The following is a 15,291-nucleotide window of genomic DNA, read 5'->3' as shown; positions in this document are numbered from 1 at the left end:
TCTTATCGGAGTTATTGCCCTTAAAATATGATGAATTTTACCATTTTTAAAAATGTTTGCCTATTATTTTTATAGACAGAAACTATAAAAGCAAAAATGATAAGCAAGACAAGATCTACAAATAAGTCAACAAGGCCGAAATCTTCAGTCGACTCCTTATTAGAGTTGTTACCCTATAATGATGATTTTTACCATTTTATTTGCGTTTTTGCCTCACATCTTAAAAACTATATTAGATAGATAGAAACTTTACATAGCAAAAATGATCAGCAAGACCAGATCTACAAATAACTCAACATGATCGAAATTGTTAGTTGACTCCTTATTGAAATTATTGCCCTTTAATGACGATTTTCCCATCCTTGCCTAATATCTTGAAAACTGTAATAGATAGGTAGACACTTTGAAAAGAACTTATTATCAACAAGACAAGATCTACAAATAAGCCATAATCAGTCGACTCGTTTTTGGAGTTATTGCACTTCAATGATAATTTTTAACATTTTTTTGCATTTTTTGCCCATTATCTTGAAAACTATAATAGAAACATAGAAACTTTAAAAAGGAATAATTATCAGCAGGATAAGATCTACAAGTATGTTGTCAAAGAGGGACGAAAGATACCAGAGGGACAGTCAAACTCATAGATCGAAAACAAACTAACAACGCCATGGCCAAAAATAAAAAGACAAACAGACAAATAATAGTACAGATGACACAACATAGAAAACTAAAGACTAAGCAACACGAACCCCACCAAAAACTGGGGGTGATGATCTCAGGTGCTCCGGAAGGGTAAGCAGATCCTGCTCCACATGTGGCACCCGTATTGCTTATGTTATTACAAATCCGGTAAATAGTCTAATTCGGTAGGTCACATTCGTGAAAAGGGAAGGTTATTGTAGTTACGACATAAGGAACATATCCGATATCATCTGTGAAACGGTTATTCCATAACGGTCAACCAACTCGTGATGGCGTCCGTAACATTGTCAACATGACTGAAATTATTAGTTAACTCTTTATAGAGTTATTCCCCCTATTTCTACTAAAAAGTGGCCATTGTTATAGGTGCAGGTGAGCGACACATGCTCTTTATAGCCTCTAGTTTTGTGTTGCAGTCAACTCAATTGTTTCATTTCTTTATGACCAAGCTGATATACCCATTGTTACTATCTTGGCTGATAAATACAAATACGAAGGCACACACCAACCAGAGGAGCATACTAATAACGTTTATACAGGTTGAATATATTATGAGATCATTTTCCTATAAACACATTTGTCCAATACATATTTTGATATTCAACAAATAAAAACTATCTAGGTTGATAGTTATGACTACGAAGACCATGTTTAGAACGTTCTTATGTTGAGCTGTTACACCACTGTCCCAGGTTTTATCCAATTAAAAGTATCTGTATCTCCTGAAGAAAAAAACACCTTTATTTCACGAGTTACAAAATAAAACATGTATTCTAACAGTTGATATAATAATATTAATTTTACTTCTTAGTCAGCTTAGATGTCGTGGCTATTTATTTAAATGATTGTTTGTGGACCTGGTTAATAGGGGTCATTTATTACCCTGATATAAATGGAGGGAATTTTCGAAGACATAATTATGAAACACATATGAATCTACTTTCTTAATTTTTTCTCCTGTAAGATTGCATACATTTTTTTACAATTATGCAAATGGGGTTCTTTTACATTCAAGTTCATTCATGCTGTGTGATAGGCAAAACTATGTAGTGGACACAATCTTGCTTAGTTAAAGCTTTAACTATGCAGAAAAAATATTAGACATGACTCAAAATATAACAGCACGAACAAATCTACCAATGGAAATTACTTGATAAAAAAGAGAAAAATTTGAAACTTAGTCTATACAAATAGACAACAGCATAATTAAAGAAAATCAAAGACTTTCTTTACACCACAAGATTTGGAAGTGTTATATAATTGGTATGTTTAGATAGACTTTATTTATCTAATAAGTTATTTGTTTGCCTTTAGTAACATATATTAACAAACCTTACTTGTGAAGCGGGGACTGCCTACCCTTTACAAAGCATCATAGCTTCATCCGCTTTTAGGTAGGGAGTGCTGTTGCTCAATCTTTAGTGTAGTATTTCTGTGTAGTATTTTGTGGACTGTTGTTTGTTTTTCGTCGTTTTTTCTTTTGGCCATGGTGTTGTCTGTTTTCTTCAACTTGTGATTATCGTCTTTAATGTAAGTAGTAAATTCCATGATGATAAGTAAATAACAAAGTTATTACAATCATTTTAAGATCTTTCAAAGCAGTTTAAATTCAGGCGGTTAGTTCACATTATATGGGAAGTAATTGTAATGTTAACATTTAACATATGAAAAAAACCCGATTATTTAACCCTGCATGATTAGTTCGTCTTTTAATAAGTCATTATGATTTAAAAACGAAACTAACAAAATGGGGGATTCATACGATTATTTGTTCAAAATAATTTTAGTTGGAGACGCTAACGTCGGGAAAACCAGCTTTGTTAGACGGTTCACTACAGGACATTTTCAGCGAGATTGCAAGGCGACCATTGGTGTAGATTTCACTGTACAAACGTTGCAACTTGATGGTAAAATAGTAAAGGTACAAATTCTAAAGTTGGTAATATTTAACATGTTTAATTTAAGAGCTAGTTTGTCTCAATTATTATGATATGATTATAATTTGAGGTGAAATTCCCACCGTCACTTGGGTTAGTCCTAAGTAGCTGTTTGGATGTTTTGGGTGGTTTAGTTGTTGATATTGTGGGATCTAGGGCGTCACATTATTTCGTGGCCATTTAATACTTTGGGTACGCGGTATGTGTTGTTGTTTTGACTGTCATATTAATCGACAATTTAAGATCAACCTTGGTAAAAGCCCCAAAAGATGTGAATAAATTAAACATTGACAGTCTCTATATCTACTATTAACACCAAATTCTCCAAAAAACAAACAAAACAATATAAAGACATGCGAAAGGAGAACAATTAAGAAGGTCCTTTACATGCGACGGTATGTGAATTTATGGCATGGATAAACTACATTTCTTTATCTCAACCCTTCGCATTCTTTGTTTGATAAATATGTTTTGATCTAATGTTTTGTTTTATTTAGTTACCAAAAGGACTCTATAACTACACAGTGTAAAATAAATTACTTGCATACACAGTGATAACAGATATTAAACCTATATAGTATGAATAGACTATGCATTGTTATGCTCAGTAAACCCTTTGTCTTTTTTATTTTATATTTAAATTGCATGTATCTTTCACAAGAATCTGTTAGTTTGATTGGCTAAAAACAATCGCGCGTCATTCAAAAATTAACCTTCATATTAAAATGAAATCGGTTACATTCGTGATGACACGTGCTTCCACAATAAAAGAAAAACTTGATAATTTTTTTTTCATGGTCTTATTAGCATACAAATGTAATTATAAGAAATGAATGCTCCTTTTTGTAATTTTATTGGGGTGTAAAAGTGTTGATCGTGCACACAATTTTAGAAAATTTTATCGGTTGTGGTTCGTAGAAGATATCAAACAGCTACATCCTTAATTAACATTTTTGATATGTCAAAAAAAACCAAAAGTAACATTTAAGTACTGTTTCAAACTGTAAATGAGCACACTCACGAAAACAAAACAACAACAAAAGACTGAAAAAGTGATTGAACAACAACGGTATAATCGGTAAGTCGATAATGGAAAACAAATTAGTTCCTTTCATGATTTTTCTTTCTATATAGAAAGCACGAAACCTTTACGATTCAGAATCATTTATGGTTTTCTGGGGGAAAAAATGAATATGATAATTGAAACAGATTTGATGGATACCTAAGTCCAGTTTTACATGCATCAGGACGATATCATATTATTTTATTTATTGATGTGATTTTGACAATTTATACAAAATCAAATAAAAAAATACCATCACATTTTGCAAACTTTTTCAAAAACTAACCATTCAATTCGTATATTTACAGAAATCTTCTTAATTCAATATATTAATACATAGATAGAGCAAAAATTGGGTGGTCTCAACATACAAATTTACGTACAGAAATCCGGCTGATGTTCAAACCCTTTCCCCATATACTGATTTTTGCTTCCCATACATATATTTTACAGGAAAGTCATAACCAATTATATATTTCCCAGTTATTAGAAATACAATCTGTGACGTTGACCACATGTGATCATTCACATTAATAGATAAAATGATCAGTGCACAGTTTTTATAGGCATCTATATAGAAGATGAACATAGCGACATTGTTTGCCAGCATTTTAAACAACTTGATCATTCAATTCTTTCTATGAATGCCCTAAGGCAAAGTTGACCTTAGATGGATTTGGCTATTTTTTTAGCTCCTTTTTGGTCATATAGCTCTTCAACTGTTTCGGCTCTTATACATTCTTGGCTTTCAAATATTCGGCTTTTAGCGTTCCTGATGAAGGTAAATCCAGAAAAGCGCTTCGAACGCATGAAATTTATAACTTATTGTTTTCATTTTCTATGCAAGTTCGCATCATCGAAAAAATATACCAAAGGATTAACAATCCTCATCTTGCAACATCTCTCCGTAGACAAAAGAAAGACTACTGGATTCGAGAATTGGGAACTGCGACACCATATGGTTGCAATGACAAAATTGATGGTATAAGTATTCTATCTAGTCCTTCCTGTAACTCGGTGAATGTGATAAACATTTTCAACTCTACTCTTTGACGTGGACGCAGTCATGGTCATCATAATTATACATCACGTACTCTCCATGGTGTCTCTATCAATGACTTGCAGCCATTTATACAAAATCCGTTGGTCTCGATGCCATCAACTTGGGCAATGTCCTTCATCATAAATCAGTTCACTCGAAAATACATCCCTATTTTAAAGACCAGTCTGTATCTATCATTTCTTATACCGATACATAACCAATTGCAACTAAAATTTTCTATTACAAACACGTGTTGCAGGATCTCAATATTGACGAGTTCAAGTCTAAACCTCCTGATTGCAGCTGTGCTAGTTTCCCATTCATATTTAATCCGACTCGCCACGTTATTACTGGTGACCTAAACATTGTCAATAACACTTCTCTTCGAAATGTGTTATCAAAAGGCTCGAAATATCGTGAGCCTAAATCTATCAATTGGAAACACAACTTCAAAATACAGAATATGGGTAAAACGCGAGAAAGAAGATGTAAATACTCTTTCCGAATGGATCAAGACTGTGAGGTCGTTGATACAATTCAGAATTAAAAAATTCAATTGGTCTATGAATACACATGCTACATCAATCTTTAAAGACCGTAATATTGCAAAACACCTGTCCTACCTCCAGGACAAATATGTTGTTGTCCCCGCAGATAAAGCCCCAAACAAAATCTTTTTTGTGTGTAAATCACATTACATAAATTGCTTGTTAAATGCATTAGTTATTTACAACTCACTTGGAAACATATACCCACACGACACTTACCAAGGAGGAAATCCTGGATAATCATAGGTCTGTTCTTTGTTCCTTTGAAATATCAAACTGGATTTTCCTTCACTGTATTGATACCTAAATTTCATAAGTGTCCTTAAAAACAATGATACATTCCTGAGCATCCAAGTGCTCCACGAAACCACTTTCAAATTATTAACATCAATTTTATCAGCAATCAAAGCTGAGCTTCAAAGTTATTGTGAAACTACCCATTCTAGAGGCGGCGTGAATCAGATTTGGATACTAAAAAACAGCAAACAACCGGCATTTCCAGTGGAACCATCTGTGCTCCTATTCTTGCCGATTTGTTCCTTTATTCATATGAGGCTGATTTCATACAAGAGCTTCTTAGGGAGAAAGAAAAGAAGTTAGCATTACTAGTATCCTTTAACTTTACTTTCCGCTATATAGATGATTAAATAATTCAAAGTTTGGTGACTATGTTGAACGCATCTATCCCATCGAACTTGAGATAAAGGATACAGATACAGTTTAGTCTGCCTCATTTCTTGACTTACATTTAGAAATTCACAATGAGGGTCGGTTGACGACAAAACTATACAACAAAAGAGATGAACCCAGCTTCCAAATTGTGAACTTTCCATCTCTATGTAGCAACATTCCAGCAGCGCCTGCATATCTCCCAGTCGATACGATATTCCAGGGCTGGTATTTCCTATCATGATTTCCTTGATAGAGCGTTGCAGCTCACAAAAAAACTATTAAACCAAGAGTGGTGAAGTTGAAATCATCCCATCGTAAATTTTACGGACGCTATCACGAGATGGTTGACCGTTATGGAATATCTGTTTCACAGATGACAACGGGTATGTTCCGGTTGTCGTAACCACAATCCTGTCCTCTTTTCCCCAAATGTGACCTACCGAATTAAACTTTTATCACCGGATTTGTACTAACATGAGCAACACGACGGGTGCCACATGTGGAGCAGGATCTGCTTCCCTTCCGGATCACCTGAGATCACCCCCGGTTTTTGGTGGGGTTCGTGTTACTCAGTCGTTGGTTTTCTATGTTGTGTTTGGTGTACTGTTGTTTGTCTGTTGGTCCTTTTCTTTTTTTGCCATGTCGTTATCAGTTTATTTTCAACTTTCGAGTTTGAATGTCCCTTTGGTATGTTTCGCCTCTCTTTTATGACCCGTTGACTTATAAATTTCTGCCCAATTGTTATATAACGTCCGTTATATTGCACATAATTGATATGTTTGACATCTCAAACACGTGACCCACAGCGTCACGTCTGTTATATAATTAGAGACCCTACGCTCCCGTGAGAAATAGCTCGAAATCCGTATGAATTCATATAAGAACAATTTCGTTTTTTTAAGTGAATTGTATTATTTCGTTCATATATCATGTAACACTTGATAAGCTGACCATGTATATAAGAGTTAGAAGATACGGAATGATACCCAATTAGAAAACAATAGATCAGAGACCAAAAGGACGCGAATGTTAACAACTCTCGGTCACCGAATGGCCTTCAACAATGAGCATAACCCATCCCGTATAGAAATATTGAGAACTTATCCTGTACTGCTAATGGTTTCTGGAACGTGACTTATGAGATTACTCTATAAATCATTTCCATAAATTTGTAATGTTTTTTTTTCTTAACAGCTACAAATTTGGGATACGACAGGACAAGAGAGATTCAGAAGTCTTATAAAAGGATATTACCGTAATGCACATGCCGTTTTAGTTATGTATGACATCACTGACACTGAATCTCTCAAAAGTTGCGTTAGATGGATGAACGACGTCAGAATAAATAGTGGTGAAGACATTCCACAAATATTATTAGGTATTCTCTACGACACTACTTTATTAGTTTATCTTGTAAACACCTAATACAAGGAATCATGTGTGATTAGGCTACTGTTTGTGTTCTCGATTTTGAAAATTATCAAACATATATGAAATTCTTCAGACGTTTTCAAGACATTTTTTAGTCAGCTACAAGTTACATTGTATTTGAATTATGTCATCAATATTGGATTTAGGCATTTAAAACTACATTTCAGGAAAGATTGCAAAAATGCCGAAATTGTCTAATTGTTAGATATTGCCGTTTGATATAAAAAAAAATGACGAATATCCTTACTCAAACAATTATCAGCCTATCCTACATGTATTTTGTCAACAGAGTGTCTTATACAAGTGATTCGAGTTTGGAAATATGTGTTTTTAACGCATGATTTTACCCATCTGCTCTAAATGCATAAGGCTTATCGAATTTATTTATCGATAAAAGTAATATTGTATTTTACTGCAGAATTATTATACTGAGTGAGAATAATTCATGGCGACCTAAAAGGGATAAATGGTATACTTCAACTCACTATATACTTTAATTTACTTCAAACAGTTCATCTATTCTAGATTGATTTCTTTTTAAAAATTATACAGCTTTATATTTGCAGGTAATAAATGTGATAAATTGAGTAGTCGAACAGTAAGTTCGTCAGATGGCGAACGCTTTGCAAGGCAACATAATATGATGTCCTTTTTAGAAACAAGCGCAAAAGATGGCCGAAATGTAGATGATGCTTTTTATAAATTGGCTCAGGTAAGTTACGATAAACGATGTTGACCATACATGTTGTCAATTGATCGATAGGTTCTTAACCCAATATACATACTGACAGTAGATATATTCCAAATGTTGTTTTTTTTACAAAAAAAAACGCTTGTGTTTATCTTTGAAACAAAGAATAAGTTATTTCTGGCCAAAGTAAAGAAATGCCGAAAACTCGGAAATGTTGAATACATCTTTACATATCGTGAATATCTAAGCATGATAAAAGTAGGAATCTGCTATTGTAGCCGCGCCCAGTTCACCTATTTTTGAAACTAATTGCTATATAAAGGCAACAGTAGTATACCGCTGTTAAATAGTCATAAATCGATTTAAATGAAACAAATCCGGGTCACAAACCAAAACCGGGGGAAACACATCAACTATAAGAGGAAAACAACGGAACAACATAAACACTGAACTACTACAAAAACAAACGCCAACATACATAGAAACGGACTATTTGATAACAACTGCCACATTCCTGACTTGGTACAGGACATTTTAAGTGTTGTGTTTCTGTTGTGTCGTTGTTCTCTTATATTTGATGTGCTTCCCTCAGTTTTAGTTTGTAACCCGGATTTGTTTTTTTCTCAATCGATTTATGAATTTCGAATAGCGGTATACTACTGTTGCCTTTATTTAAGACAAAATGGTGGGTTGAACCTGGTTTTATGACTAGCCAAACCTCCCGCTTTTATGGCAATGTTAAAAATACCGCTAAAATGACAACATTACGTGACAGGAATACATTACAACTAAACGCAAGAACACTCAGGACAGAGACATACATAAATAAATAATATAATAGTACATTACAACATGTAAACCACAGAATAACAACGGACTCCTCCCATTTACACCACAATAGAATTATGAACTGTGCGTCACACGAATATATCAACGCCACAAAAAGTGACGTCACAGGTAAATTTCTAAAAATAAAATATAAAATTGGGATTGAGTTTGTAATGGTGTTATTTTATGTATTTTCTAACCATTACAAGAATATTTATATAGAATTGTGTTAGTAATTTGTATTTTCTAACCATGTCGGTTTTTCTTCTAAATCAAAACTGTAAAAACAAATAAAGCCTGTGCATATAGTAGCTTTAAACTAAAAATCATATAAATGAAGTAGCTGATTAATTATCTTAACTTTTACATACATGTAGAATAAAATAGAATTCAAACCACAAACGATAATGTCTTATTTTAGGAACTATACAGGACACATTCTGAACCTATGGATTATCGTTCTGACTCTATAAAGCTAGACTTTCTGCCAGACAACACTGCATCTTGGTGGGGATGTTGCGGATATTAACATTCAAAATATTTAAAAAGTTATTAAAAATTAGAGGAAAAATTTATGTATGACGTTTCTTTTACAATTCTGTTCGTATGAGGCATTGTTATATTTTAAAGGTGTGTAGCAAGTTATAGTAATTACAATTATCTTTTCCATTGTTCAATACTTATTCAGTTTATTTATTTTCCTCCGTTTCTCAAAAAGTAAAAAGAACATTATGTGTTAAGGTGTAAGCCTTGGAGGTAAAATATATAGATAATTTCATCACGAAGCCAAATCTGAAATTGATGGTAGTACAATACGAAAATTTGGGGTTCTTGAATTTTCCTAATTATAACTTTATCATTTAAAAACATATTAGAACAAATGATTACCATATTAGAGAAAATAGCATAAAAATTAGAGAAGGAGAGATAGCACTTTCAAAGGAGTTGGTAAAATTGCTATTACCTGCATCTTTCTTAACGACCATATTTGGAAGTAGATTGAAAAGAATAGACAATTCTTGTTCTAAAATTAACATATAAGCTGAAGAGATGATAAATGTTTGTTTATTCATCACAAGGAACATAAAAATGCTCTTTTTTCCTATATACTGTTTTGTTTTTTTTTTGTTTTTTTTTGTGTTTTTTTTTTTGTGATCTTATGTGTTGTTGTATTACTTTTTCTTGATGGTTCAGATGTTGTAAGTCGTGCAACTTAACTTTTTTAAACACATTTTTTAATATTTTTTTATTGCAGATTTTGAGTTTTTATCATCCTAACCACTCCTTTTTCTGTTGCTAGAAAATATTTTTAAGGAGATATTTTGAAGAGTGTGGCTATTTAAACTAATTTCTCATACGTAGGGAAATCGTTGATGTTTTTCTTTTGATTATCTCCATCAGTTTTCATAAACTAATAAAAAAAATCTACATATCTTTCTTAATCATTTATTTTGTTTCTAAGTTCCTGTTTTCTTATAAGGTCGTTATTTGTGGTGTCTTCTTACTCTTTAGTTCAAAGTTTCCCTTAAAGATGTGTACTGCTAGTAGTACTTTTCCCGATTCTCACCTTTTACTCGCTTAAAATTCCTTGTACGTTGCGCACGGTATTGGTGTCTCTTTGGAAAAATGCGATAGATAGCGGGTTATTCCAACTCAAGCTCTTTTCCTTTACAATAAATATCCATGTTCTGCATATCATTCGAAAGGAAATAAACCAAAGAAATCAATAACATAGATGATTTTGTGCTTTGTATATTATGTAAAGAAAAACTTTGCTCATTTCGATGCCTATAACGTCATTTTAAGGGTGTCCCGCTGTTACAATTTTGTTTTATGCACGTCATTGAAATCCCAGTGCGGATTAATTAGTAGGTTAAATGTGATGAAATTTTACAACTGCATTGTATACCTTTAACGAAAAAGGGCATCATAGACAATGTTAACTGTGAGTGAAAGAAGATCTCAGAAGCGTTTAGATTAGGATGAGAAAAAATGTCCCACTGTGCTGCTCAACCCTTATAAAAACTTTCTGCCTTTTTTATTATAAGATATAATAGATGTAAGTGGCTCTTAATGATATCAGAAAAATTATACATGTCCTAAAGAAGCTATCTGAAGTCATCATTATGTAACTGCGGTCTTACTTTCATAACATCGTCAGTTTTCCCGTGTCTAATAAAATGTCCCGATGGACAAAATAACATAAAGAATAATTCGGAGGCTGTTTATTAAACGAAATTCTACTTGATCTCCAATTTTTAACACCTTTTAACTGATATGAATGGAAAATACATTTAATTTCCTCTAAAATGATATGATATGTACTTTTGTTTGAGCTGCAGGTAGAAAATACGAAACGATCTAAGATGTCCAATGACATGTCCCCATAACTGTAACTTGACGTTCACGTTATGATAACGCTAAACTGTACATGACTTTTCTTGCATATTTGGCATAAAATAATTTCATGAAATGGTTTGATCTAAATAAAATAAGGTTCTCGTTTAATATGCATTAAAATATAGATCTGCATTGTATCAATGATTTAAGATGTCTAAATATTTAACTCGGATCCTTCATAAAGACAAGGCTCCGGGGCCAGAAAAGTGAGACAAGATTACATATGATCACAGTCTCACTTTTAGAAAAGCAACATACAGTGAAAATGAAAATGCGATCAAAAGTGAGCTCATCTTATCTATCCCCCTTAGCCATATTATAAACGATTCAAAATCAAGCTATACACCCTATCCTTAATTTCCAACGTTTTTATTAAAAGAATCGAAACTATATACATGTGAATAAAAAATTTCACAAAAAGTCTAACGAGAAAAGTACTCGTTAGTCATGAACATTTCGGTATAACGTGCAATCATTTTTTGTCGCAGCGACTCATTTAACAAAAAATCTTACGAGAGAAATACTTGTGTATGTCATGAACATTTCAGTAAAGCTTACAATCATGTTTTTGTGTACTGTGGATAGAACAATCTCTAGTCATCTACCTAGCAGCATGTGTATGAAAAAGAAGATTGATACTTCTAGAAGTAATGTGAGGCAGAATGGAGTTTATTTACTCGGATCTCCAACAGAATTGCCTGCTACATAGGCATGCGATGCGACGATCGACTATTAAAATTGTAAATGGAACTTTTCTTTTCCATTAATTTGAAGAGAAAGAGATAGAGAAAAAATCAAATGCACTCAGTGTTAGGGTTATAGTTGTCCAACAAATATGATGGATTGCACACAAACATGTAGCAGGTTCCACTGTATATATTTACAGACACTCCAAACCCTTTCGAAAAAAAACCCCATGCACTGGACCCCACATCTTCCAAAATTTCTTTCTTTCCATATTTTTTGAAGGCGTATATTTTGCGGGAAGTTTAATATTCTTTGCATTATAATAACCAATTTATAAAAAAAGGCAGAGAGAATTTCAAATACTAATAAATATACTACATTGAATACGCTGTATGTATACATTGAAAGCTGTCTTATGAGACAACTTTAGGGAGAGGAAAGTGGTTTCATATGACAGGTGGTCTTTTAATACATGTTCATTCTATATGAAATGAAATGCAGAGGGACCTACAATTAATGGTCTTATAACACAGGTTTTTGCTTAATACAGGTGGTTTCTTAAGCAGGTTTATCTGTATATATATATCAAATTGACATCATATTTTCCTCTTTTTTTATCACTAAATCAACCTGAAACAGCCTGCTGTGTGGATCGGTGGTTCTCTTAAAGCACCCCGGCTTTCTCAACCAATAAAAACTGACCGCCACGAAATAGCCAATAGTGTCGAATGTGGCGTTAAACACCAAAAAATCAATCGACCAATCTGCTGTGTGCAAATGTTCAATTTTTGTGTATAGTAGATCTACCTTTTTTTATCTTCGCAGAACGCCAGAAAACATGGCCTGAATATTGCTTTTTTTATACTTTTAAAAACAAAATCAAAAACATTGAAACCGAAAACCCGAAAATAACCCGTTTGGAAACGGTCTAAAAATGTCAAAGAAAATTTAGTGTAAACGGATACTCAGTTATATGTTGAAATTGGGAGCGCTAAATCAAAAACAATTTATAGTATAAAAAGTACATAGTACTTCGTTTCAGAAAACATTGATCCATGTATATGTACTAAAGTAGTAACTAAAAAATACATATCTTGTCACATAAAAATAATCATATGTTTAAAAATCGGATTTCGGCCTGCTGTTAATCAAATAGTGGTTAAGGTAGATTTGAGTATATATAAAAAGGGGCAAGGTTTTCCATACATTGCCAAAATGCTATAATTGCAGAATAAAAAAGTATGAATCGCTGACCTTTTTTGAAGCTTTAGTTTGTGAATTATATCAGATGAAAAGATAGCTCGTAAAATGTGTTTTCCGAAAGCAAAAAAAAAAAAAACCAAACGGAATCTCTGTTCTCGTTTTCTTAATAAATCACCAGAGACCAGATAACATAGAAGTTAACAACTATTATAGGTCACCGTACGGCCTTCAACAATGAGCAAAACCCATAACTCATAGTCAGTTATAAAAGATCCCGAAATGACAAATGTAAAACAATTCAAAGGAGAAAACTTACGGCTTGATTTATGCACGAACCTGTGTAAATTTTTTCATAAAATATTATTTTTTGAATTATTTGCCTGATAACACTATCCTGATTAAAAAAATTGTAATCAATGAAAACATTTTATTTAATAAAAAATAATTTAGACCCCGACCAACCTTAAAATATTGAAAGTTGACAATGGCAGCTTAGAACACGTATTTCTTACTCAAACTTGTTGCATATTTTATCAAGTATTTCGTTAGAGATTTATAAAAAAAAAATTGTAATTGATGTCAAGATTGTGAACTAATACGTAACATTACCTGATAGATTATGTAATAGGAATTACAATACTAGTATAAGCCACTTTTTATTATAAATTAATAAAACGGACCTCTTATGAATAAAGTGTTGATAAAATGAGATTATGAAAAGAAAAATATCTAGCGATCGTCAATCAACCTTCACATGATCCAATTAAGAACCATTTGAATGTTAACATAAATTGAAAAAAAGGGGCGACAAATTACCAAATTACAGCAAACAAGTAGAAACGTATAATAGAAGAAAAGAGACAGAAACCAGGAACGAAATATTAACAAGTTCACTAGCCAAGATTGGAGACGTCTTCTGGCAAAGAGAACATTGCTAAATTTTAAGAAAAAGAAAAAAAAGATAAAACACAAAAAGTAAAAGAAAATTAAGAAAATAAGACATCGAAGGTTATTAGCAAAGACATTCAATGTGATATGTTGGAACCACGTTCGTCCTAAGAGTATAGAGGTAGCCTCAGATTTTTCCTGCATTTGTTTCACTCATAGTATCAAACTCAGTTTTAAAGTTTCAAAACATTTTGAATTTTGAAAATGAAAAACGCTAAATAATATACAAAACAGATTTTAAATCATGTTACAAGACATCAAATTGTTATTCCGTGCTAAACATTACTGTTGGAGACAATTTTTACACAAAATTAAAAATGTTGCATGTGTTTCAAATAATGTTCTAATTCTATGAAAATTTGAATATCAAAGTTTGCATTTATTAATGCCAACCCCGGCTTGAAAAAATGAAAATATATAGTGAAGCAACTTCGAAAATCTCTGCAAAATGAATACTTTTTAGAAGAATGTAAATTTTACGGTCACTTTAAACAGCATTTTCACATATATAAGTAAAAAGCTAATACGCTTGAAACGTTCTTTAGAACAACGTCAAAATCGTCGTTTTATTGGGAACGTCATGTAACGCTGAGTGGTACCAATACTGTGAGCAACTAGTACCCTTCTTAAAAAGACAAACGTTATTCACTAAGCTTAGATTAAATGTTCATGAAATTAATTGTTTTCTTTCTTAAAATGTTGATTGTGTATTTTGAACCTTCAAAGCAATGTCGGAAAAAAACAACCCTTGATACGATAAGTTTTATATATCTTCAGTCATTGAATTCTTCTTAAGAAGATTTGTTTTCATATTGACTTTAGAATAATTTTTATTGGATCATAATCAATATCGATGGGAAAATAAAATGTGCAAGGAACCATGTTGTATTTATCAATAAGGATTTTGAACAGTCATCGTAGTTTTTATCTTTGGTTAGAATTATTCATTTATCAAGAAATTACAGTTAACATTCTTCTGAAAAAAATATTTCACTTAAGAAATTGAAAACTTCATAACAGTATTTTCTTTCCGATAGTATACGAAGGATTCATTTGTATATTATAAACATTGTAAATGACAGCAGTCTCTTTTATTAATTTAGCTTTGCAATCTGAGTGTTCCTTTGGTGGTGTCA

The 15,291-nt window shown here is 32.5% G+C and overlaps 1 protein-coding gene across 1 annotated transcript; it reads left to right on the top strand.

Moving 5' to 3' along the window:
• Nucleotides 1–2,359: 2,359 nt before the first annotated feature.
• Nucleotides 2,360–9,589, top strand: LOC127731315 (ras-related protein Rab-43-like). The gene is made up of 4 exons (XM_052240318.1): nt 2,360–2,626; nt 7,162–7,345; nt 7,965–8,110; nt 9,339–9,589. The coding sequence occupies exons 1-4, from the start codon at nt 2,453–2,455 to the stop codon at nt 9,444–9,446; spliced, it is 612 nt and encodes a 203-aa protein (XP_052096278.1). The 5' UTR covers nt 2,360–2,452; the 3' UTR covers nt 9,447–9,589.
• Nucleotides 9,590–15,291: the final 5,702 nt, after the last annotated feature.

Source organism: Mytilus californianus, unplaced genomic scaffold, assembly GCF_021869535.1.
Source record: "Mytilus californianus isolate M0D057914Y unplaced genomic scaffold, xbMytCali1.0.p SCAF_1, whole genome shotgun sequence".
Lineage (NCBI taxonomy): Eukaryota > Metazoa > Mollusca > Bivalvia > Mytilida > Mytilidae > Mytilus > Mytilus californianus.
Note: the sequence above shows the minus strand (reverse complement) of the source record. Positions and strands in the feature narration are given on the sequence as shown.